The sequence below is a fragment of the Callospermophilus lateralis genome, chromosome 12 (assembly GCF_048772815.1).
Source record: "Callospermophilus lateralis isolate mCalLat2 chromosome 12, mCalLat2.hap1, whole genome shotgun sequence".
NCBI classification, from domain to species: domain Eukaryota; kingdom Metazoa; phylum Chordata; class Mammalia; order Rodentia; family Sciuridae; genus Callospermophilus; species Callospermophilus lateralis.
Window position 1 is genome coordinate 66,691,102 of NC_135316.1, and position 27,025 is coordinate 66,718,126.

At 35.4% G+C, this 27,025-nt stretch overlaps 1 protein-coding gene across 1 annotated transcript in view; it reads left to right on the forward strand.

Moving 5' to 3' along the window:
- Dgkh (diacylglycerol kinase eta) overlaps positions 1-27,025 on the forward strand; it is a 183,923-nt gene that overhangs the window by 91,804 nt on the left and 65,094 nt on the right. The window contains exons 5-10 of the mRNA XM_076872669.1: positions 13,167-13,271; positions 13,519-13,651; positions 19,346-19,452; positions 20,093-20,218; positions 23,436-23,538; positions 24,660-24,819. Coding sequence (XP_076728784.1) covers positions 13,167-13,271; positions 13,519-13,651; positions 19,346-19,452; positions 20,093-20,218; positions 23,436-23,538; positions 24,660-24,819 — 734 coding nt within the window. The remainder of the gene's footprint in view (positions 1-13,166; positions 13,272-13,518; positions 13,652-19,345; positions 19,453-20,092; positions 20,219-23,435; positions 23,539-24,659; positions 24,820-27,025) is intronic.

Here is a 27,025-nt window from a genome sequence, read left to right on the forward strand (position 1 = left end):
TAAAAGATAAAATCTTGTCTTACGTAAGTACCTGGAATAGGGACTTAATATGGGAAAGTGAACTACTGGCAATAATAAAAAAATTTTAAAATAAAACACTATATGAATATTAGCTAAAGAGTATCTGATCCCAACGACCATCTGAACAAGCTCAGAATGGGTTTATTATCTTGGAATTCTGCATTTAGCTATGATGGTGTTGTTTCGTAAGAATTTTGAAGTTTCAAATCTTCTAAGAAGCCAGAATCTTTGGTGCTCTGTTAAGAAATTAGAAATATTAGAAAACGACAGTGCTTAAATTCTCCAGAAAAATCCCAAAGATGTTTGCAACCTTCTGTTTTGTGAGCAATCTGAGCCTGGTAGAGTCTTAAATGACCTGATGAGGCCTAAGTTATGTGTTCCCAGGAAAGGGCCTCTGTGTCCCTCATACCGTGTTCTCATTGGTGACTCTCACATGGGCCTTGCCTCCCATATGAGATACTCTAAAAATGAGAATGCATTGTTATACCTCTCAGATTTTGGCTTTATTGGGCAATGTAAAAGCATCAACATCTTAAAAAAAGACATTAAAATAATTTTAGGTTAGCTTTGAGTATTAATAAATATTAAAATAGTACCAAGGAAAGCCTACTATTCTATAAGGTTTTTAAGAATTAAGATGTACTTGAAATTTAGATGAAAAAAAAATGAGTCTTCATTTGTTCCTAAATCCTTTGTTATAGCCTATAATGAGGAGTAATGAGTACATTTTATATCTTATTTCATTATCTTAATAAACCAATGAAGTATCTTTCCTTTCATTCAACAGATGAAGGAGGTGATGTTCAGAGAGCTTAATTTGTGTAAACTTATGTAAAGGAGCATAGTTAATATTTTAAGCTCTGTGCTCTTTCCATGAGAATGAGTGGCATATTAGAATTTTCAGGCTCCTGTGATTAAGAATATAATCACAGTAAACAGATAAGGGAGGGCCTACCATTTTTAATAGGTTGGGTTGTAGTCTGGCCAATCCTGGTGAATCCTCATTACCTACAAGCAAGAGGAAAGTTTTTGTTGAACAGTGTGACAGCTAGCAAGGATTAGGCTCCTCGCTTATTGTAGAGTATTGATTTTCATGGTCATTAGGCTAATCATCTTTATGGAGCAAGAAAGATGTAACAATTTTAGTTTTCCTCAGTGGTCTTCCTTGATGTCAGGTAAGAATTTAATTTCCTGATGAGAAAGTTATTAAGTTAATTGTTGGCAAAAAGAGGCTTTTATTTCAGTAGTTTCTGTCTTACACATTTTTATAGTCTCTGAACCCAGTTTAAACTTGGCCTAGACCAAATCTCAGTATATGAAGATAAATTTAGGTTTGTACTTATGGAGAACAAATTGTTGTGTAGTCTACAGCAAACTGGTGAAGTCAGAAGCATGATCTTTTTATTGACAGCAGGTAAGTTGAGTGTTATCCAGTTGGATATTTTTATTTGTATATATTTTCTTTTTAGTCTTGCTGTTTACACAGGTTGAGACCTGCTGGCAGCAGATCTGAAGGATTTTGGACAGTTATGGACCTCAGGTTATGTTAGCTCAGGGTTGGAGAGGAGGTCAACCAGCTATCTTTCTCAGAAGCATCTGGAAAGCTGCCCATACTGGTGTGGAACTCAATGCAGAGTTAAAGAGAGTAGCGAGTAGAAGTTATGGCACTGACCCTTGCCATCAGGACTTGATGACCCCTTCCAGCAAGACTGAGTGATGGCCTGCATTGCTCCAGACCCTAGGCACTGCCCAGTGACATAGTCTGGGTGGTAGGGATTCTTGCCTTTGCTGATGGGACCCTTTTACACATTCTATTGATGCTCTATGATAATCTAGCATAGTACTATTTGGTACAAAGGTCTGACGGTAGGTACTACTGGATGAGTAACCAAAAGTCACATAGGCCTGCCACTAATATTTAGCAGGAAGAGTCAAAGCACTCTATGTATTGTAGATCTCATGTTTATAGGAATAATGGGCTGAGGTTTTGGCCTCTGTGGTCTGGTTTCTGCACAAATGTTAGGCCTTTTTTATTCCCTTTTTTTTTTCTGGAATCTTACCAATAAATAAAAATTAATAATTTTTTTTTCCCAGTTGTTCAACAAAACTACTAGATCTTCTCTGTTTATTGGGCCTACGGTGTGAGAAAAGCTGTCAGGTCAAAGCAGCTTCTTCCTTTGGAGCCCTTGAAAGAATTGTGGTTTGGTTTTGTTTGTCCAGATGAAGTGTTCATATAAACAAATACGTTTTTTGAGAATAAGTGGCTTATGGGGATGGGTAGAAGCATCCCCATCAGCAAGGACTGATGTTACTATCTTCAAAACCATTATAGAAAAAAAATCTCTTAACACAATGTAAACAAATTACCCACTTCACAGAATAAGTTTTTAAAGAGAGATTTTCAAGTCTTCAGCAGAGCCTTCACTACACTCATGATCCGGAGTTGGGGTTGGGCGTATTGAAATGTCCTGTTTATATGTGCAAAGACATATGTAAAAGGGTATTGTGTATACATTACAATATCAAATGATTCAAAACAACCCAAATGTGAAAATTGCAGCTGAATTGGACTGAATTATGAAATATATCACTCAATGTAATACTATGCAAGCATGATAAAGGATGATTCAGTTCTAAGTGTGACAATATATACTTGACTTCAAGTTTTATTTAGTGGGAAACTCGTACGTGGAACAGTTGAATTTATAAAATGTTACTCTGTATGCACACACATTTCTGTGTCTTTAAACCTCAAGAATGCACATAGTTATTATACATAAGTAGACTATCTCTGGAGAGATAAAACAAAGAAGCTGATAATTTGCCTTCAGGAAGGGAAGTTGGTACCTGGGGCAGGTTTAAGAGGGAGACATACATTTAACTCTAAATACAATTTGAATTTCATAACACAAATATGTATTACCTATTCAGAGATTTTTGAAATGCTCCATGGGAACCCTTTCTGGCACCTTCCTATTAGATGCATTTGACAAGAGTGACAGATTTGGCTTGAAGACCATTTTGGATAGTGCCACAGTGTCCTAGGAAACCATAATAAGGAAGGAGTGAGATTGTGTGCAATGAGAGGGAAGGAAGGAATGGATATGGGGTTTTCTGCAGAAAGACCAGGGAACTGTGGCCAAAGGGAGGGGAGAAAGAGCAGAGGAAGCTAATGTAATGGGTTTGGGAGGGGGGTTATACAAACAGTGCCTTTAATTCAGGGTAGAAAATGGGAATAAAACATACTGCAGGGCAAGACTTCATTTCTGGACCTTGGGAATGCAAAGTGATGGTAAAATCTGAGGATAGCTAGCAGGCAATTGGGAGGGGTGCTTTCACTATTAAAAAATGGCTTAAAGTACTTTTGTGGTGTTTTCTTGGCTCTAAGTTTTTGGCATATTCAAGTATTTTCTCTGCTCCTGATGTTTGACTATGGAATAGTGGAAAATTTAGGTTTTGGCAATATTTTAGTTTTGTAGAGACCAATATAAAACAAGATATTTTATTTTGAAGTTTCTCATTACATATGTGTTCTGTACAAAGGCATTTGCGGTCATAAACCAACACACTTGTGCCAAGGGAATGAGACTAATGCATTGTTGCAATCTCGGATACAGCCTGGAAATATTAAATGAATGGTAGAACTTTTAATGTGCCCATTAACTAATACCTCTAATTTACAGTGGGAGTGTATGTGACAGCCTACATAAATAATTTCTGAACTCATTGTGATTTTTGCTATTATAATTAATTTTAAAAACTTCTCCATTTCTTGTATACAATGTAAAACTTCCAAATCTGATGCAATGTATGGTTATACAGCTTATAAATATTTTGTTCATTGAAGGTGCCTGATTTGCTGAGACCTATGCATGTTAGTAAATGAAATTATTGTTAGTATTATTATTTTTATTATTTATTAGTACCATTGCAGCCCCTCTCTCTCTTACCTTTAAAGAATACACAAGTTGGTATGGAATCGAGATATAACTGTGCAGTGGACCCAATTATTATTTTTAAGGAAAATTAAGTGAGCAGCACATGCAGTCTTTTCTGCCTGCCCTTCCAGGATGATATCAGAAATTCTTTGACATTATTTTCTATAGTTGATGGCTGGGAAGGCAGGAAAAATTTAATCTCAAATCCTACTGTGCTTTGTGACCTTGGACAAGTCACAAACATTTCTGAGCTTTAAGGTCCTCTGAGGAAAAATAAGATTACTACTTTTTAAAGTTGTATGGGTAAACTGAGATTATATACCCGGTCTGCTAATAATCCGTAAATGGTAGCTCATAGAATTTGAACTTCTAACATGACTATAATTCCAAAGGTGCATGCTGGTGTTATCTAAATTCCTCACAACCAGTTCCCATGAATCTGCCTCCTAAGAAGCTATTAATTCCTTTTCATCTCTGTCTTCTGCTCAGATCCTCATGGACTGAGTGCCCCCATGCACAGTGGCCTCTCCACACCTCATTTCATGTCCTTTCATGCATTCCCGTAGTTTAGTAAGAGTTTCCTACCAGGTCTTCCCTCAGGCTGTCTACACTGATGCTCTGCCAGATATCTGGTTCTTAACTCTTTCTCAAAGAGTCGTGTCAATCCATACCCCTTGGCATAGTTAAAAGGTTTTTCATGATTTCCCCTATAGCTTTATTTTCCATTTTCAGTCTGTGGTTGTCACATTGCACTTTCTGTGATACCCAGCTCTTGCCTCTAAATCTCTCTTTCATGCAATTGTGTGTCTCTCAGTTTGCAGTAACTATGATTCCTTCTCCTTCCCCTCAGTTTTGGTTTGAAATCATACTTGCCCTTTGTCCTTCCTTGAATCTCATCTTCCCCCACAAAGCACCCCCTGACCCTTTAGTCTGAGGTTAGTCGCACGTTCATTGTGTTCTCTGGGCACCCAGAGTACTGAGCGTATAGACAAAGTTCACATCTTGAAGGATGTCACAAACTGTAAGCTGTACCAAGTGGTTCAGAAGGTGATAGGAACTTACTGCCCAGAAATGAGGTTTACGTACCTATATTTCCTCTTGTACTCTGAGTTCCGTCAGTGAAAGGACTGGGTATTTCACCTCTCTGTACCATGGGCTGCAACACTGCTTAGCAGAAAGTAAGTATGTTTTTATATTCTAATGGATGAGAGGATAGATCCAAGTGGAGAGAGTAAGTTTTAATCTATCATAAATGGTCACCTTCAGTATGTTCTTTAGAATCTCGTATCTAACCCACCATCTTTGCCCATCACTGGAAACATTAATATACTTTTATTCCAGAACTGTGTTTGGCTTTTAGAATGGACTCATGAAACAGACACAAAGTGGACAGAGTCAGACAATAATCAGATGTTAATATGTAATTGGAGAAAAATGCTATAAAGTGAAGAATAATATTTTGTGATAGAGAATAAATGGACTCTCCTCTTCTTAGGTAAGGTTATTAGGGAAACCAGTAAATTCTGTTTTTCTACCACCTGGGTGTTTAACTCAAAGAAAGCTTGTAAGTTTGCAAACACTAAGCAAACTACATACAATTCATAGTTGATTTGTGTATCAGTTTGAATTCTTTTATTTTATTTTGATAGTTGTAGAATATGCTTACTATATATTAGCAATCTAAATATTAATTGATTTTACCTGTTCTAGAAGGTTAAGTAATTTTTAGTATCTTTTTTTTTTTTTACCAATTTTGGTGAACCAGGTATATTTTTTAAAATAAGACATATTTATGACTATTTTTTATATAGATATATTATAGCTTAAGTGTTCTGAAAATTTTCACAGGGAAAATAATGTTGTTATTGCAATTGGAAACTTTTTAATCTGTTCATTTCTACTGAAATGATTGTTTTGATAACATTCAATTTCTTACATATATCTACATATATCAGATTATAGCAAAATGTACTGTAGGCAGTGTTCTGTGGTCTATATGAAGGAACTTCAGGCATAGACCCTACTTGTGATGAAGCTATGATTCCTTCGTACAGAAGCAGATTTTATGAGTATGGAATTAAACTGACCTCATCTTAAGCTTGAGGCTCAAGAATGATGGAAGTAAGACCTGATAGCTCTTGAGCTCAGCCCATCCCACCCCATCTCAATCAGAAATCCATTAACTTCTGTGGATATTATGGGCCACTGGAGCGAGGAAATTGCATTATTTATCTAATTTGAGTTGGATGTGGGGGAGGGAGGTGGGAGGTCAGAGACTTGGGTCCTGGTGGATGTGTTCAACCACCTGAGTTCAGTGCCAAGAGCTGAACCCTTCACTGGTCCTTGTGCAGAAGGAAACTAGGACACCTAGGCCTCTCACCTGCTTGGTCCCTTAAAGAGCTTTGGGTAGGGTTCTCAAATGTGCAGGTCAAAGGTTGGGAATGTGGCTCAGTGGTAGAGTGTTTTCTGGCATGCATGAGGCCTTGGGTTTGATTCCCATCACCCCAGAAAGTTAAAAAGAAAAAAAAAATATGGGGTCAAATGTGTAGGTCCTTTTTTAAAAAATTAGGACAAATTTAAAACATATACAAACTCAGGATAATTCTGTAATGGACCCCACAGTTCCATTGCCCAAATCTCGGTATTATCTAAATTTTGTCACTCTTGCTTTACCTGTTGTCTCTTTTCCCTATTTTATCTGCAGTGTTTGATAGTAAATCTTTCACATCACTGCACTTCACCCCTTATTCTTTAGTAGACATTCCTAAAAAAATACAGTGGCTAGGCTTTGACTCATTCTCTTTTCACCTTTCTTCTCAAATACTGCTTAGGTACATGTGAGCTGGGAAAGAGAAAGGTTGACTGACTTGAGTGCAGTTTTGCAGCTCAGTGTACTACAGGGAAGGGATGATTTTTTTTTCTTTCCTGTAACAATGTTATTATGTTTTTGTTAACTTATCATATAAGAAATGTATTAACAAACTGTGGACAGGTCACTTAGTGTTTATGTTTTTTTTTTTTTTCTCATCAATATGTTGTAATGAAATTAACTCATTCTTAATTTATAGAGATAATGGAAGGATCAATGAGCGTTGCCTTTTTGCCCTAAGTTAGTGGTCAGGTATTCCTGCAGAAAAGGAGAAAGACATTCTCTTGGCAGAGATGTTCTCCTATTGTCCAGAGGTCCTTTTCCTTCTCTGTCATTCACTGATTTCACTGATTGGGATATGTACTTCCACAAATTTTCCATCAGAAAATATTTTTTAATATTTGCACTCTTTTTGTAGAACCTGTCACAAATGAGCGAGGAGTTCATATTCTCAATGATTTATGCCAACTTATATAGTAACACTTGATTTGTAATTTGATTTTTGAAGTAAATATTATGTTCAGCAAATACATAGCTTATCCTAGACAGATAGGCAAGAACATTGGTGCACTGTCCTTATATTCCTGACAACTGCCTCCCTCATTAGTTTGAGTCCATAGACAGGCATTTTGAAGTTTGAATCCTCCTAGTTGACATGCACAGTTGCCCGCTGAGGTCAATAAGTTGTCATTCAGCCAAAGTTGCTGAACAGTGAAAAGGATGGGCAGCCCAAAACCAAAGCATTGGGTGACTTTTAACAATCATCGTTGACTCTCGGTGGAGGGTGGGTATGTGTGTTTATGTACAAATCTAAACATTCTATGTAGACATTTCAGAAGATTTTTAGATCTTGTGAAAGGAATGGGAAAAATATTAGTCCAGCTACCAGACCATGCCATGTAGGATCCTGTTTGCCTGGCATTCTGTCTGCATAGTAGAATTTCTTTGTAAGTTTCAGCTCAGGTTAATAATGAAGTCCTTGCATGTATGTGAATTACTGGATGACTTCAGTTTTATCATTAGTCTATTACATGAGTTATTTTGTCTCATCTTGGTCATTGCAAAATTTGCATTCCAGGGCTTCATGGAACTATCACTTTCTTTCTTCTTGAGCACTCAGTGCAGATTCCACAGAGTTTGCATCTATAAAATGAACATGTATGGTATTACAACAGCATGATAAAGTCTCTTCTTAGTAAAAAAAAAAAATTGTTTTTCTATTCATTTAAATTATACTATTTGTTGAAAGTATCTGTGGTGCTTTCTTTGGTCATGGTGCCAGAAATGCATTGGTTGTGACATTATACTTCCGTTATATATACAATGTAGTTAAATACTTACATTATCCTTTATGGTTTGATAAACAGGAGTGTGCATCATAATCCCCTTAGGAACTTTGCCAAAATACATCCAACATTATCCTCACCTCCCCCAAAACCAAGATTTGGGTTTTGCAAGTCCAGTTTGGAGCTTCGTTGGGTGTGTTTTGGTTTGGGTGTGCTTGTGCAGTTGCAGATCTGTGCTCTTGGGTGGGAGAGGTTCCCGGCTAACTCTTTGAAGTATGGGAGTATCTCAGCTCCCCAAATAGTCACTTAAGATGCATGATTACATTGCAGCTTGGCACATTTAAGTTGTCAAAGTGAATTATTTCACTCCATAAAAAAAAAGAATGAGAAAAAAGCAACATACATAATTAAAGAGTTGGCTATAGATTTTATAAGAAAAGATGGGAGAGGTAGATTAAGACTGAGCAGTTGGCAACTTCAGGAATAGCAAAGTTAGTATGAAAAAGGCTCATACTTATACTTTTTATAATAAAAGTCAAATTAGAGCCCTAAATTTTAATAAACATAGGTAATACAAATTGCTAGAGCACAATTATATTTCCTGTGTATCCTACTTTTCCATAAGGGCTTCTTACTACATATGAATTTTTATTTCAGTGAGGGCAGTTCAGGACTTTTTACTAAAGACGCAGGGAGTCCTGCAGTAGGGCAGAAGTGATTGGTTTGTTAGAAAGAACTTTAGGTTAGAAATAAGAATCTCTTGATAGAGAGATTGTTTGGCATTTAAAATAACCAGAGAAAGTTATAGAATTTCCTTCATTGCGCAACCAAAAAAATCTGAGTTAAAACAAACAGCCACCTATCTTGAAGAGTTTAGGCACCGTGCTTACTAGAAATGGCACACTGAATTCTTTCATGAGCTGTATAGGGACTCTGAAACTTTCCAGTTAGGGAGAGTCATTTGTTTTTCCTAATTTGTTGGTTGATATTTTTTAATATCTTTTAAGAAGGAGGTCAGGAGGTCATTATCATTATCCCTCTGTTCACAGTTTACTGGTCAGTAACTGTTTTGTTGGCAGATTGTCTCCATTTTTTACTTCAGCTCATTATGCTTTCATCTTGGATCACAAATTACACAAGAAGTATATATATATGAAAGAAGAAATGTGTAAATGAATATGCAGTTTCTGTCACGGCTAAGAAAAATTGTGATGCTAATACTGGCTAAGCTTTGACCCAGCTTTCATACTGTGCTAACTGCTTTACCTGGCTTATAAATTAACACTCTTCACAGTGCTGTGAATTATTGCTCTGTCCCCCCTTAGCAGAGGAGAGACTGAGGCTCAGAGAGCCTAAGAAAGGTGTCCACAGTCGCGTAGGTACCCAAGGATGAGGGTGGGATTTGGTCTAGGTCAGTTTGACTCTAGAGTTAGGCACTGAATCACTCTGCTTTTGTTATTAGACTAATAATTCTCTCAAATTGACTTCTCTTTAGAAACATTTTATTTTTTGAATTCTAACATTGCTGTGAGTAGCAATAAATTATCATTTGACACTGGGTCTTGAACTTGGCTACACTTTGGAATCATCTGTAGTTTTTTTTTTAAAAAAAAAAAAAACAGTATTTGTGGCTGAGTTCTCAGATGTTCTGAGTCCATGGTATGTGGAGCCTGGACATTAGAATTAGGAAACTGAGTTGGATGTCCCTTCTTTGTACCTTAGTCTTATACGGCAGTTTTCCAGACAAGTAAATTCTTGGTCTGCTTCTTGTCTCCCTTATAGATTCTTTTTTTTTTTTTTAGAGAGAGAGAGAGAATTTTTTAAAATATTTATTTCTTAGTTTTCGGCGGACACAACATCTTTGTTTGTATGTGGTGCTGAGGATCGAACCCGGGCCGCACGCATGCCAGGCGAGTGCATTACTGCTTGAGCCATATCCCCAGCCCCCTTATAGATTCTTAAGGCAAAGCCAGTATGGTTTTCTTGTAGCTCTGGCATTCAGCAGATGCTTAGTAAATGCTGGGATGCATGAATAGATTTCAGGTGCAATTAATGAAGATCCAAAGCTGAATGGTTGGTGACCCTTATTTGTCTGAATAATGCTTATGCCAGGAAATGAGGGGTGTGTGTGTGCATGCACATGCACACACATAGTTTGAAAAAAAAATTAACTACTGAAGTAAGTTCAGAGGTGCCTGAAAAAAATTATTTGTTGGCATGATAGAAAAAGAAGGTAAGAGGAGGGTTTAGATATGGATAGGGACTAGGGAGTTTACCATAGGTAAGCTTCAGATCCTTCAAGAAAGGTAACAAATCCTCTGGTTTCAGAAACTTCCTGGACTTGGCCTCCAAAAGGTTCCATTTTCCCTGGGGAATCAGCCTCCCTTCCCCCAATATTGGTGTAGAAACTCATCTGAGCTTTTCATCTCTCCACCCCACTCATGTCATAATAAAGAGGCAGATTTTTTCGGATATATTTTCGGATATATTCTCAGAGTAAGGACCAAGGAATCTTCAGAATTTGCTCTTCCCCAAATTGTTTCCTAATAAGAATTTGAATGAGAGACTGCTGCAGTGTAATGGAGTTCAGTTGTTTATGGCCAGAGTTCAGTTGAGTATGGTCTGTCAGTCAGCAACTGTGAATGTCAGATTCTTTCCTACAAAGGTCATGAGGAGGGGACTCAGCACCAAAGTCCTACTCAGGGATGGCTTAGGAGGGAAAAGGCCAATTTGGGAAATACATAAGTTTCTCTAGATGAGCTAGACTTGTGTTCAGATAGCCAGAGTTGTTTTGGACACTGTACTTACAAAGCCAGGCATCTTTGCATTGACTTATGAAGGATTTTTTTCTTACAGACTTAACAATCAGTAAAATTTTAATCGTGACTAATCACAAGGTTCAAACATCAAAATGACTTCCATTTCTTTTAGCCTCTGATAAATTTAACTTTTGATTAAAAATATGCTAGTGATCTTTACTTTCTCACTATTGTTAATTTTAAAACAAGTTTTTATTAGGAGAAATTGCTAATGTATGCATTTAACTTCATTAGTGGATAAGGTACATGTGTAACTATGTTATATTGTTTTTCTGTAATTTAGAATTGAGGCATTTGTATGATTCCGAAAACCCCAAGAAATATTAGATGCTATTCTCTATCCTTCATTCTCCCATTTTTGTTGCATTCATGATGACTTTTAAGCACTTTTAATGTAAAGGCATTAAAGATAGATAAAATCGACCACCATCAGTCTCTTTACTGAGAATTCAACAAAGAACAAAATCAAAGTATGAAATAGCAAGCTTATTTTTATTTGTATGAATAATACTTGTCTCGGTAAAATCATAATGAAAGAGGAATCTTTATAGATAAATCAAATAGAAAAGAATAAATAAATGCTCAACATAATATTTATTTGGGTAACATCAGCAAGTCAGTGAAACTGAGATTTCTGGAATGTGCTGGCCTTTGGAGCCAAGAGTATATTATGATTTAATGGTACCTCTCTGCTGCATTTGATGAGCTGTCCTAGAAAAACATTTTGAAGCAATAACACATCCATTTGGCTCCTAAGTAATGAGGGAGGCATTGCTCTTTGCATTAACTATTTATTCAGGAAGAGAAGTGACCAACTGCTAATAAGTTTTATCCAAAGAGGGTCATTTAGAACAGAAGAAAATGCAAAAGTGAGGCTCTCTTCGATTTCATATGCAATTAACAAAAACCCAGAGCTGAGTGGTTGATGCCCTTGTGCCATGTGACTTGGATGGCTGTATTTAAATATGAGTGCCTGTCAGATCTAGTAAAGACTCTGTGGCTTATGGAAGCAGAGTGTAGCTTAAGCCAGTGACACAGGAGAAGGCAGTGACTGGTGAGTGGCTAAGATTGAGTTGATCTCTCTATTGTTTGGAATCACAGGCTTGTTTTCTAAAATCAGTAATAATGATTTAGGTTCACTAGTGTCCTCCTTGTGGGAAGTATTCCTCTTTTTTTTTCTCTTTTCAGATAATTTTTTTTTTATTACTTGTGGAGTCTGCTCTATAATACAGTATTGCTTTTAGATTTAATGCTCAATCAAAAGATTTACACCTGGAGAATTTTATATTTGTTATGCAAATAAATCTGTAATATTTTATTCAGAAATAGTTTCCAGTGTTTTGCTTCTTCTGCAAGTACATAAATGGTCCCTTCTTTGCAATAAATGCTTAGGATTTAGTAGCTTTAAGATTGTAACCATAATATTGCATTCATGTGCAAATAGGGTTTTCCCCCAATCATTTCAGAATCTTCCTTTGAAGCATTTTGATGGTGTAACAGCTTGAAGTTTTCATTCTACTTGAATCAGGTTCTCAGCCAATTAATATTGCCTTTTATTTTTAGTGACATAAAAGATGATGAAAGTCACACTTATTTTTTTTCCCTCAAGACAACTAACAGATTTTTATACCAATTCTTCCTTTCTGCTCTGACAAAAAAGTAATACAGTGGATTTCTACACAATGGGCAGGAAAAATACTTCATATAAATTATATCCAAACAGGCTGTAGAAATGATATATAAACTCTGTTAAATGTTAACAAAAATTTTTTGGATACCATAGTGAATCAATGATGAAATCATTTAATATTACGTTTTTTCAATTTTCAATTTAAAAAATATTTTCCATATTGAAAACCATCTATCTATTAGTTCTACACGTACTCTGAATTACTTTGGAGTATATTTAAAGTCAGTTTTTAAGATATAATCTGTGAAATAAGAAATAAGAATGCATTGTTTATTTTATAGCCTTTAGAAAAGTGCTAAAAAAGCCTGATAAGTATGTAACAGCAGGATCAAAGACAAGAAAAGACTGCTGAGAATTGTCCTGTCCTGGGGCACGTTGTATCATACCCAGGGAACAAAACTCATCTGTGTTACAGGGATTTATTTTCTTTATCATGGAAATAAAGACTGAGTTTAGAAATGGAATTGCCTCTTAAGATTTGGGTTTTGCAATAATCCCTCTTGTTGATTATTATCAATCATTAGATTGAATTATTCCTTTCAGATAATTACTCCATTCAGAAGGCTAATGCTATGTGCCGAGAACAGAAAAGAGATGGAGGATTGGATCAGTTCACTGAAGTCTGTACAAACCAGAGAGTCTTATGAGGTAAAATAGCGCATATCCCTGATATTTTGTGTTCTTAGAGCATGGATGTTAACTAAAGAGCTAAAGCTATGCTCTGCAACTTGTTTAAGCCAGATTTTTTTTTTTAACTTAAAGCAATGTGCTTTAGTGTTAAAAGTGACAGATTTGAAATTTTGATCAGAACTACAGTATGTACATTTCCAAGTAGTCCAGTGTCTGCGGTCTTGTTCTCTTATTTGGCAAATCTGTTCAAATGTCTCATTTCTAGGTGGCCCAGTTTAACGTGGAACATTTCTCAGGGATGCATAACTGGTACGCCTGCTCCCATGCCCGCCCCACCTTCTGTAACGTATGCAGAGAAAGTCTTTCTGGAGTTACCTCCCATGGCCTGTCCTGTGAAGGTACTGTAGCATTGAGCCCAGTCCTCTCCCAATTTTAAAGGTACAATAGACACACCACATTGGGAAAGCTGTAGCTGGGGAGATCTAAGCTGGAATACAGTGTTTAAGGTTGGTTGGAGTTTAATCTTGAGTGTTGTACACATAGTACTAATTTGGGAAATATTCTTACTCTGGAAAAGATAACATAATATTGTCTGAAAGGAAACATAAATCAAAATATAGCATTTCACTCTTAAGGACCTAGGAACTAGAATCTAAAAATTTAGCTTTGTATAACATTCTAGTGTTCTCAATTCTGATTATGAAACACAAAATGTTTTATCAGGACAATATATATTCTTTGACAGAATTCCTAATTGTTAGTAGTATTGCCTTACTTGAAACTTTTTAAAAAATTGTAGTAATAGGGATTGAAACCAGGGTTTCATGCATTGTTAAGCAAGTGCTGTACCATGAAACATTTTTAAAGTAATTTATTAGGAATTAATTTTTTATTAGTTAATTAATTTTTCAGTTAACTGATGATTAATGTTTGCAGTGCTGGGGATTGAACCCAGGGCCACATGCATGCTAGGTGAGCATTCTACCTCTGAGTTAAAGCCTCAGCCCTGATGTCATCTTTTTTTTTTTTTTAATTTAATTGATTTTATTTTTTAAATACACGACAGTGGAATGCATTACAAGTCTTATTACACATATAAAGCACAATTTTTCATATCTTTGTATGTAAAGTGTGTTCATGCCAATACATGTCTTTATACATGTAGTTTGTGTCATCTTTTTAAACTTCTTTAAAGTTTTCTAAAAATAAGGACTATGCTGCTGTTTTCATTACAGGATTAGTGAGGTTCTCTTTTTGGTATTGTTGTTTGCAGAGCCAGGGGATTGAACCAGGGCTTCGAACATGCTAGGCAAGTGCATTATGTGAAGTATTTTTTAATTTAAGTACAGCGATTACCAGAAACAAGTATTTTAGTGATTACCAAGAGAGAACTGATAAGATCTTTAGATTGATTTAATTTCATAATTCAGTGATGAGGTATGAAAAGTGTTATACTGCTTTTTGAAATATATCTAATGCCAATACCAGTGTTTTTCTCTGATAAGACACTATCACAGATAATTTTGAATATAGCTAATTATGATTAAATAATAAAATAATGACAGAGCCACAGTTTTAATTGATGTTAAATTTATGATTAACAATAAATAAATAAGATCAATAACTCTTGGGCTGGGTGATGGATCAGTGGTAGAGTGCTTGTCTAGCACGTGCGAGGTCCTGGGTTTGAGCCTCAGCCCCACATATAAAATAATTAAAATAAGATATTGTGTCCAACTACAACTAAAATAAATAAATATCTAAAAATATCAATAACTCTTGTTTCAGCTATTTACTACGATGCATAGCAATACATGCACAATGGTAAGGAATAGAGCTCAGCCATTAAACCCCTTCTCATAGCCACCATTACAAACTGTTACCGGAAGTAGTTTAACACAATTAGATTGTTCTCATCTGTCAAATGGGGATAATAGTCATTTATACCTCAGCACTATGAAGATTAAATGAGGGAATGCATGCAAACTGCTTTTCTTATTAAATACATCATAGGAAATTGTCACTGTGCTCTGTAAGGAATTGATCCAGTAAGTAGTTCCAAATTGGATCAGAGGCCTGACACATTCAAGTTCATGAAGGTGAAAATTTGGAGAAGCAATTAAACTTTATTCTTTAGATTTAAAGAATTTCAGACAAAGATATAATTGGCCTTTCTGTCTTTACTAATACAGAAGGGTTTATGTGGGTCTGAATAACTCATTCTAGATCTGTAACATTATGTGGTGCTGTTCTGAAGATCCTTTAACTGTTACCTGATAGATTCTATTTCCAAAATGGCTTAAAAATGATAACCAGGTTTAAGATACTCTGTGAAACCCCTGTGACTTGAAATTTATCTGCTAAGTATATTTGATTATTTAGTAATTGAGTCAATAGTGGAATGATTGAACATTTTTCTAAGCATTTTAAAAGAAAATGAAAATCACTTCAGTTGGTGAGACTAAGAAACTTAAAAGTCTTTAAATACATTCGTTATATCCTTCTATAAAAGACATACTCTTTCTACCCTTTTAAAAAAAGTCTTCCATGCTTATATAATTATGTCAAAATGGATTCTACTGTCATGTATAACTAAAGAGAACCAGAAAAAAAGTCTCAATTATTGGATTAAAAATTTCTTCAAAAGATTATGCATTAATATTTCTTTTCTCTGCTGGTAAAAATTTAAATCTGCAGTATTTTGTCTATTCATATTTTTAAAATGGTAGGAGAAGCTTTCAAAATCCCAAATGTTTTATTCTATGAGAATATGGCCATCCTGGATATCTTATCAACTCAAAATTAAACTTTTGAGACCCCCCCCTCCCATTAAATGTGAATATACTACTTACATATTAAACCTAAAAACATAGGGATAAACAGGCTTTACAAGTTATAATGGAGATGCAAATATAATAAAAATTCGTTTAATAGTGAAGATTAACAACTTTATATTAGAGTGAAATTCAGCTTTTGGTGTATAAGGCCATCAATAAATTCACTTGACCTTTAGGTTCTCGTTTTTCACCATAAAATGAGACTGTACTGATTTGTCTTCTAGACTTGTATTAAATTATAAGTAAACTTATTATTTTAAAGTATTGCACATGTAAAATACTATATGAATGAAAAATGGAAGACAGCAAATAATTTTCATTAAAAAATCTTAAGTTATTTGAGAGTGTAAATTATCATAATTAGAATATAATTGTCCTTCATAGTTACTTCAATAGTAACTTGGCCAAAAATGTTAAACAGTCATTTTCTTTTCAATCAACAGTATCAAATATGTCAACATGGCTATCTATGAAATTTCGTCTTAACTATTGTTTACCACAAAGATTCAGTCTGATAAAGATGAAATATTACAGTAAAAATAATTTTGCCACCTGACAGTATATTTATTAAGTTCTGTGGTTTTAAAGAATGGCTTTATAGGTCAGGGGAAAGTGCTTTATTCTAGAATAATTTGGAGAAATATAATTGTCACCTAACAAAGTTAAGGTGTCCATTTTTATTTCCATTTCTTAGTGACCATAACAACAGTCTGGCTTGTTTATTACTATTGTTTTATGTTATATTAAGCAGCTTTGTCATTCTCAAGGCTCAGTGTATGAAGCACTTAGTTATTATAAAAAGTGTGATTTTTATTGTTTTTAATTTTTTTAGTTGTAGATGGACACAGTTTAATTTTTATGTGGTGCTGAGGATTGAACCCAGTGCCTCACATGTGTAAGGCAGGCGTTGATTTTTATTTTTAATAAACTGCTTGATTTTTCATGGCAAAAATTTTAAAAAGCCATGAAATTGTACCATTGCTCTCTTTTATGTTCTTCTTTTCCCTGCTTGAAAAGCAAGCATTGAGGGCTAGGGATGTGGCTCAAGTGGTAATGCGCTCGCCTGGCATGCGCGGGGTGCTGGGTTCGATCCTCAGCACCACATAAAAATAAAATAAAAAATGTTGTGTCCACCGAAAACTGAAAAATAAATATTAAAAAAATTCCCTCTCTCTCTCTCTCTCTCTCTCTCTCTCTCTCTCTCTTCTCTCTCTTTAAAAGAAGAAAAGCAAGCACTGATTGTTTATATCAAGTGCTTTTTTTTGCTTATAAAGCACCCTGGGGACTCTGGTATAGACCATTTTAGGACCTCACTTTATTTTGTTTTGGTTTTTAATTTTATTTTTTTTAAATTTTGAGACAGGGTCTTACTAAGTTGCGTAGGCTGACCTAAAACTTCTGATCCTCTTGCAGCAGGCTCCCAAATAGCAGGGATTGATGACAGGAGGGTACTGCTGCATTTGGCTAGAACCCCATTTTGGGGAAATAGTTTTACAGAGGAAAAGACCTGGAGGTACTAAACAATTGTAGTTCAAAGTAGTTACTGCCTATGGTTCTGTGTCTTCACATTTACTATCAGCAACAAAATTTAATTGAAAGATTATTGCATTCTACATGAAGTCGCTTATAACAGTAATAGTATTATTGCTAAAAAGAATTTTTCAAGGTATACAAAAGAAAGGTAAGTGAAACATCTCCAATATGTGTAGACCAGTGTTTTTCAAGAACAGATCACTAAGTAGCCATTTATATATTGGCTTGTTGACACCTAAAGCACGTTGAACATTTTTTAAAAATATTTATTGTTTAGTTGTAGTTGAACACAATATGTTTATTTTATTTATTTATTTTTTAAATGTGGTGCTGAGGATTAAACCCAGGGCCTTGCCCGTGCTAGGTGAGCGCTCTACCGCTGAGCCACAACCCCAGCCCCATGTTGAACATCTGATAACAGACATCTTGGGTATTTTATCCAGACCTTTCATTTCAATGTACATCAAATTAGGACAGTTCAAAGATAATAAGTAGTATGTAACACATTTACAAATGTTTAACAATTGATAGTGAAAAAAATCATATGAGAAAAAGCCAACTTACATTTAAATTTAGCAGCAGCCACCTTATTAATTTCCACTGAAATGATCTCTACTTTTAACTAGTTATCTGAAAACTTAGGAACTGTTATACCTTTGGCATCCACACGTGCTTGGATAATTTGTATTACTGGGAGGATAAATGTATTTAGTAGTAGTCAAGTTCCAATTTTCATAAACGCGTTTAATTTTTCAAATAACCTGTGGTTTACTTGTTTTCCCAAATATGTGCTGCTTCTTTCCTAGTTGTTTTATCTTATTTTTCTTTTATAAACTTCTTTATGATAGTATAGCTGGGAAGAAATAATGAAGAGTAGTGGTGACATTATTTTATCATTCCTTTCTTCTACATTTATAATATAAGTCATCCCAACATAATATTTTTAAAAGATGGTACCATCTTATGACCCTCTCAGCCTATTTCCCATGATGACTTATTATTTTATCAGATAATTTTTGTGTGTGTGTGTGCTTAGGATTGAACTTAGGGATGTTTTACTACTGAGCCACATCCCCCTAGTTCTTTTTTTGTTTCTTTTTTAAATTTCAAGACAGGGTCTCACTGTGTTGTGGAGGCTGGCCTTGAACTTGGGGTCCTCCTGCTTCAGCCTCCTGAGTTGCTGGGATTCCAGGCATGTGCCACCACACCTGTCTTGTACTTGCATTTTAAAACTCCTTTGAATTTTCTTGATCTTATTGATGTTTTCAAACCTATTAATATAAGTAAATATATTAGGTACAGAGAACAATGCAAATATCAGAAATGTGTGCATCTCAATGAATTTTCTTAAATTCATTCATATAATTAGCACTTAGATTAAGAAATAGGATGTAATCAGTATCCTTGTTACTGAATTTTATTTGCTTGTGCATCTGTGTGTGTCAGTCTCCCTTCTCAAGAACGAATTATTTTCTATTTATTTCATTTTTGTTTATCCATGTAGTAATTGATCTGTAACTCTATATGTGATTCATAAATGCCAGTCTGTATTAGTTTTTTAGAATACAATTAGTATCACTGGAGATTAGTTTAAATTTTTAAAAATCTTTGTTTTCTTTTTCTCTCCTTTCTACCCCTTTTAAAAATTTCATGCTATGATGACTTTTAGTGCTGGTGCAAAAGTACTTTAAAATGGTTAACTTATTTTATTTTCCTTTTTAGTGTGTAAATTCAAGGCTCACAAAAGATGTGCAGTGAGGGCAACTAATAACTGTAAATGGACAACCCTGGCCTCCATTGGAAAGGACATCATAGAGGACGAAGACGGAGTAAGCGGCTGTCTGCCCTTGGTCTCTTCCTGGTGCCTCCTCTCTTATTTTCTGCTCTTAGGGGGAATACTAATAGTTTAAGTGGGAGTGTTTATCATCAGGATGAAATAGGTTTTAGTTGATTGTGATTTTTTATTTTTAATTCATTACTTTATAGCTTTCCCTCGCTCTTGGATTTTGAGGGAACTCTGTTAAGATTAGGGCTTAGGAATGACTGCTGGACCTGGCTGGTGTAACAGAAGGTCACACTCTGTGATCTGTAAGGTTTAGAGGAGGTTTATTCTGCAGACTCTGGGGTTTCCTCTCTGCAATACCCCTCCCTTAAAAAACGTCTCCTGCATTGCACCGCATAGGTGAATCTCTGACAGCCTTTAGTGGGCCATGTATCATGACCCTTTGTCTTTTCTCCTCAGCTAGACTTGCACCTGAATCCCAAAGTGGCAGGCCTTTCGTCTTATTTACTTTGTCTCCCTACAGGTTTAGGCATAATAGATGCTCAATAAATCTGGGATACATGAGTGCCATGCAGGATGCCTGTTATTAACTCCATAGAGTAAGAAATCATTCAGTACCTTCCCAAGGGTAAGAACAGTGTTCTCCACAGTCTTCACTTTGGCTGCCCTTTCTTCCTGCCCCACAGCTCGCTATGCCTCACCAATGGCTTGAGGGCAACTTGCCTGTGAGTGCCAAGTGTGCTGTCTGTGACAAAACGTGTGGCAGTGTTCTCCGTCTACAGGATTGGAAATGTCTTTGGTGTAAAACAATGGTGAGGATTTGCAAACATTTCATACCTTTTCACTATCTTATTTGCTTACCGTGGACATCTGTGTGGTTCAGAAGCAAAGCAAAGACCTTCATGGCAGAGCCTGACAGCATAGCCCATTGTGGCATTCATGGCTAGTTAAATGGTGTTTTCATTCCAGTTCCACATTTTCCACCCCCTAACCCCATTCCTGGTCATTTTTCAAATGCCCCGTTTGTAATATTTTCCCTTATTCATATATTTCCTGTGTCTCAGAATCTCTTTCCTACAGATCTATTGTTTTCCATTTTGCTTCCACTGCACAGTGATCTGCTGTTTTCTGTGTTTTAACCTTGTGCACATAGAAAGTCCTTTTCTGTGCTGCCAGATTTGGGTAACATACAAAGTGTGATTTTGCTGCAGTACCATGTGTGTCTTCTGACAGACAGAATGCCAAGTTCAATGGGCTATGCACTGATGTAATTTAAATGATATAAATTTAGGTCATATAATAAATAGCTTTAAACTTCTCTGCATGTGCAGGAAAGAAGTAAAAAGTTCACCCAGCATCATGTGAATCATCAGCAAAGAACAGTCTCATTTATGCCAGATTTCATACAGTCAGGGCTCCTGGACTGCATGAGGACATTCATAGAGAAGGGAAGTCATGCCGACAGTGGCATAGGGCTCAAAGACCACAGGCCCATGAAGCCACAGCCGGGCATGCTTCTCTCACCTCTGGGTGCTGCTGTCCCAGGATGATAGTCCCTTGTGTTGGGGCTGACTCATTTGTTGGTGATTTGCATCTTATGGTCTTTTAAAAAACTTGCTATCCAAATTTAGAAGTTGGACCCAAATTTTATAGCGTAGAAAATCCATTGCTTTTGGGAAGTCTGGTGTAGATCAGCATAAGATGTGATAATATGTGCTGGTTTCTTATGAGATTGACTCCATAGGCCCCAGAAGAAAAAAAGCCCTATGACTTTTTAGTCAGGCCCATAGGTAATCTGTGATTCCTGTTAATTTTTAAACCTACTAAGATTTCCTTTTTCATTTTTCATCAGTTGCCTCTTTAATTTGCCACAGGCTTGTGTGTGTGTGTATGTGTGTGTGTGTGTGTGTGTGTGTGTGTGTGTCTGTGTGTTTTGCTGAGGACCGAACCCAGGGTCTTGTACATGCAAGGCAAGCACTCTACCAACTGAGCTATATCCCCAGCCCAGAGGCTTATTTTTGTTTTTTTACTTCTCTTATTTCACTGTCATATAACGTACAGACTGTGATGGGTGCCTTTCTGTGGACTCCTGGTACAGCCCTGACCTCCTAAAGCCCTCTTATGCCATCCTTATTTTAAATGAGTGCTACCCATAAAAAAGATTTTAAATCGTCATTCCACATAAGATTTCTTTTGGAGGGAATGATCACTGATAGTATTTCCTGCCAACACATCTCATGTGTGATGGATCATTTTAGAAGGATTTTGTGTAAATTGTCTTTACCTGCAGAATATATGTCTTTACTTTTATTTGGTCCGTATTTTTTAAACACTAATAATCTTCAAGGTAGGAGTTAATTAGGTTTCATTCTTGTTCCTTTTACTCATCCCCAACTTTAAAAAGTTTCACAAATAGAAGAGCAACATTATCTTGGGAAAACAACTGAAATTTAATAGCGATTTTAAATGGGGTGCATGGGGACCATTCTGAAATGGAACCATTCTAGAGTGTCTTTTTTCTCTTTTTTCTTGCCCCACCCTGGGTAAGTTACACCTGTTGATTTCTGGCACCATCACCTCTGTAATGCCTCTCTTAGCCTCGAATTTCTTGTGCACTATTATTTATCTGTTTATATATTACTTTACCTGTAAAATGTGAATTTCTTTCTTTTTTAAAAAACTATTTTTTAGTTATAGATAGACACAATACCTTTATTTATTTTTATGTGATGCTGAGGATGGAACCCAGTGCCTCACATTTGCTAGGCAAGTGCTCTACCGCTGAGCTACAACCCAGCCCCTAGAATGTGAATTTCTAACAGCAGGCTATCTACGGCTGAAAACATAGTCATCTAGGGAAAACAAATGAACAAAACAAAGCAAAAAAAACCCTGCCAAATCCCAAAGCCCATAGTTCCATAACCCTGAAGGTTTAAGTCATAATTTTAAAATCAATGAATATATAATTTTATCTTCTGCTTTTCTCACTTAGATTATTATAAATATCTTCCCGTTTTGCTCCATGATTCTCATGTATTTTTATATTCCTTTTACAACTATCCATGTATAATGGTTTTTATAAAATGCATTTTGGTTGTTAATTATTATAAATCCTAATCAACTGCCCCAAAACAGTTGCTATTAAATTTGCTAAAAACTGCTATTAAATCTCACTTACTTCTGAAGAGTGTTGATAGAGGTTTAGTCAGTGTGCCAGTTTTCTTAAAGCACTAATGATATAAAGCCCTATTAAATAAATGGTTTATGAAGCATCTGCTTTTACTAGCCAAAACATTTTAAAGGGTCTCTAGGTAAATACACAAAGTATTCTAAGTGGCCTGGCTCCTACTTTTTAGGTTAGCCTGCTTTGTTCTCAGTAGTATCTTCACTGACCTTGAAACTATGTTTCTTCAGTGAGCATTTACCACAGGCTTGTGATGTGAATCCCTCTCCCTTTTCCTTACAGATCTAGCTAGCAGTCTAGCTGAGAAAGTAGGCATGGATGTGCTGATAGTGATGATAATTTTAACACATGATAAAAGAAATGCGAATAGAAAGTTATAGGAGCACGGCAGGAAGAGCAGGCACATGGCAGGTTTCATTTTCATTAAGTCTGTAAGAATTTTTATATGGTAGATGTCATCAATTTGTTTTATGGGCATAATATTGACATACTGGAACTCTTCCCTCCTTTCTCCCTCTCTTCCCTTTTTCTTTTTCTCCTTCCCTTTCTCCCTCTGCATTCCCTCCCTTTTCTTACTCTTTCCTTGCCTTCAGCATTCATTGACCATATCCCTTGTTTGAGACCATCACAGAAATAGGCCACGTGGACCAAAATTATATCCTCGTCACTAAAATGCTTGGTCTATTCCTTAGAAATATAGATACTGTGCCATTAAAGTAACTTGAGAATTACTGAATATTTTGTGATGATGTTGATCTTAAATGATCATTTCTGTAGATGTAATTTATGACATAGAAAAATGATTTGTTTTTATGATTTACAAAGCTTTATTTGTTTATCATTAGGTACATACTGCCTGCAAAGATTATTATTTTCCTGTATGTCCACTTGGCCAGTGCAAAGTATCTATCATACCTCCAATTGCACTAAATAGCACTGATTCTGATGGTATGTAATAGTAGTGTGAGTATGTGTATTTCTGGTATATTTAATATTGATATGTACATTTCTTTTCCTAAAATAAATAGAACTTAAATTGGTTATTTTGGTAAATTTTTATATAATAATTCCATTTAAATTTCTGAATGGCATATTTAATTTGTAAAAGAATCTTTTAAAATGAAAGTTGTAATATAGCTATTAGCTTATTGGTAAAATTACCATGTATGAGACTTTTAGATTTTACATTTAAGTAAATAAAATAAGATCATTATCCTGTACTGAAGCATAATCTGAACAGGCTAATTTTTATAAGTGTTTTTTTCCACCATAATTGAAATTGCTCATTAGCATGGCTGTTATTAAAATTTGTTTTCTTATAATTTCATTGCAGAAATTTATATCCTATAAATGCATTCACTTTTTCCAGAATCTTACAACTTAATTGTAAGTGCTGAGGAAACTTTTCACAACACTGGTTTCAGGATAGCATACTAATAACTTCCTTCTAAGCAAGTTGTATTACAAAAGGCTTTTACTATGTACTGTTGTTAATGTCTGGCATTTATAATGTGCTTTATGCCTTCTGAAATTTTAAGTAAATTAAGCCAGTAAATATTTTAGATATAAAGATATAAAGCTTAAATAATATGATTTTTAAAACTTGTGCTATTGATTGCCTCCCTATCTCTGACGTATCTAGGTTTTTTTATTTATTATAAATTTTAATATTTTCTCAGGCCTTATCAAAGAACAGTTAAATCATTTTAAAATAGTAAAAATGATCATATGAATTCTTTACAAATGTGAATCTATGGACTTTGCTTAGTTTTTCTTATAATTATATTGTTAAGACAGATGGTATATCTCAAATTATCTGTGGTTAATACTTTTCTTGTCTTTATTATCATTTTTTATTATAGAACATATTTTTAAATGAGAAGTCCTATGTTCTTAGTATTTAATAGTAAACCTCCACTTGTGAGTCTACATTATACCTGAATGTTCTAGTAATAAGCAAGATTTTTTATTTTTATGAATTTATCTTCCTTTCTGTGAATGTTCAGTATAATTTAAAAAGGAAAATAATACCTATTGATCTTATGCTGTATGTGTATTTTTTTTTACAGGTTTCTGTAGAGCAACATTTTCATTCTGTGTTAGTCCTTTATTGGTTTTTGTCAATTCTAAGAGTGGAGATAATCAGGGAGTCAAGTTTCTTCGTCGTTTTAAACAATTGCTAAATCCGGCTCAGGTGTTTGATTTAATGAACGGAGGTCCTCATTTGGGGTAATTCGTTATTGATAAATATTATTTGAATGAAATATAGTACTAGGCATGAAATGTGTCTGGCTTTTCATCTCATGAAAATTGATTCCACTTGATCTCCTATGTTGGTCTTCCCTCCTTCTCCCTTATTTAAAGCTTTCATTATTTAAAGTTTTAATATAAGCTTTTTGACAGTTATATAAATCTGTTGTATAAATTCCCTATTTTTACCAAAATTTCCAAATTTCAAATTTATTAAGAAAAATTTATATATATATATATATATATATATATATATATATATATATATATATATATAATATCAAACACTACTATCAATTTGTTTAGCTCCAAGAAGGATCAATTTCCATAAATATAAAATAAAAGCTAATATTAGAAAAATTATTTTCAAGGAAGGCTAGTATTAACTTATATATAATGTACATAATCAGTGATTTCACCAAGTTACAGATGTTATCATGGATCTCAAGGACAGTTCCTCAAGAATTTGACTTAGGGGCTAGGGTTGTGGCTCAGTGGTAGAGTGCTTGCCTAGCATGAATGAGATACTGGGTTCAATCCCTAGCATCACATAAAAAAACTAAATCAACAAAAATAAATATATTGTGTTCATCTACAACTAAAAATATTTAAAAAAAAAGAATTTGATTTTCACATAAATGACAACAAAATACTTTGGCTGACTCCCCCCCCCCCCACCTCCCAGTTTTCTAGTATGTTATGTAACTTAAAATCTGAAAAAAATTAAATAGTATTTTTACTGAGGGGCGATATGCCTTGAGACACATTTACAGTGTTTGCATATGATTTTTCTTAAAGAGGATGCTGTATCTTCTGATGGAGGGCTCTTTAATCTCTGTGTGATTTGCAAAGGTTACTTAGCTTTTCCTGAGGATTTCCCTATGACCTTCAAGTATGAACACAGAAGTAGCAATGGGAATTTTATTTTATTTTACTGCAGTCCTGGGTATTGAACCCAAGGCCTTGTACATACTAGGCAAGTACTCTACTATAAAGCTAGATCCCAAGGCCAGAAATTGGGATTTTTGATACCAGTGCCTGAGAAGCACTCATTTACAAACTGGCACTTTCCTCTGTCTTCTCTGTTTCTCTCCTGTTTCTCTTTGTGTCTCTTGTCACTTTTGTCCCTTCAAGGTCTTCTGTCCTTTTTGCACTGCCTTTCTCTTTCTGAGTCTCGGGTCCTCTGTTCTACACGGACACTAGTTGTCTTCATTTATACCCTACCCCTTCCCTAACTGTACGTCTCTCTCTTGCCCCTGATTGGATCCCAGCATTTTCTCAGATGTCCTCTCACCTTCTTTGTGTCTTCTGTTCTTTGATAATTTCATTCTCTTTTCTGACATGTCTATTTTTTATAACTCTCCATACTTCTGTTAATTAATTAATTTAGGAATTTGTATAGGTGTATATTTATTTTTGGTGCTAGGGATTGAGCCCAGGGCCTCATACATTTGAAGCATGTCCACTACCACCAAACTACTGCTTCATCTGCTCTCTTATACTCGTGATATTTATTTTTCCCATTTATTAAGCCCCCAAGGATCTATCTTTGTGAAGTTTCCTGGGGTTGTTCTTATGATATATTTTCCAGATTTCCCACTATACTTGAGTTTTACAAAGGTACATTTAGGAGGTAAAATGTGTGGAAAGTTGATATAAAGGCTGGGGTTGTGGCTCAGTGGCAGAGCGCTTGCCTAGCATGTGTGAGGCACTGGGTTTGATCCTCAGCACCACGTATAAATAAACAAATAAAATAAAGGTATTCTGTCCATCTACAGACAGACAGACACACACGCACGCACACACACACAAATTAAAAAAAAAGAAAAAAGGAAAAAAAAGTTGAGATGAAGGGAGATAGAAGTGAAAGAATTGGCCTGAGACTAAGAGGAGAGGAGAAAAGGTGGGCCGACTGTACTTACGGCCGCATGTTGGCAAGGTTTGGTAAGTGTCTTTTAAGAATTGCTTCGGTGCCACTTACTGGCATCCCATCCTCGATTCCCCCTGGTTTATAATTCTTAAGGATATAATATATCCTTCTTGTTAAAATAGAAAAGCCACCACTTTCACAATTTCATGTTTACCTGTAGTTCTTTCCTGGTTCTGCTTCGATTTTGTTTCCTTATTTCTTGCTCCCTTTTCCTCCATTTCTGCTTGTAGTTCCCTTTCATCCTTTTGATTCAGA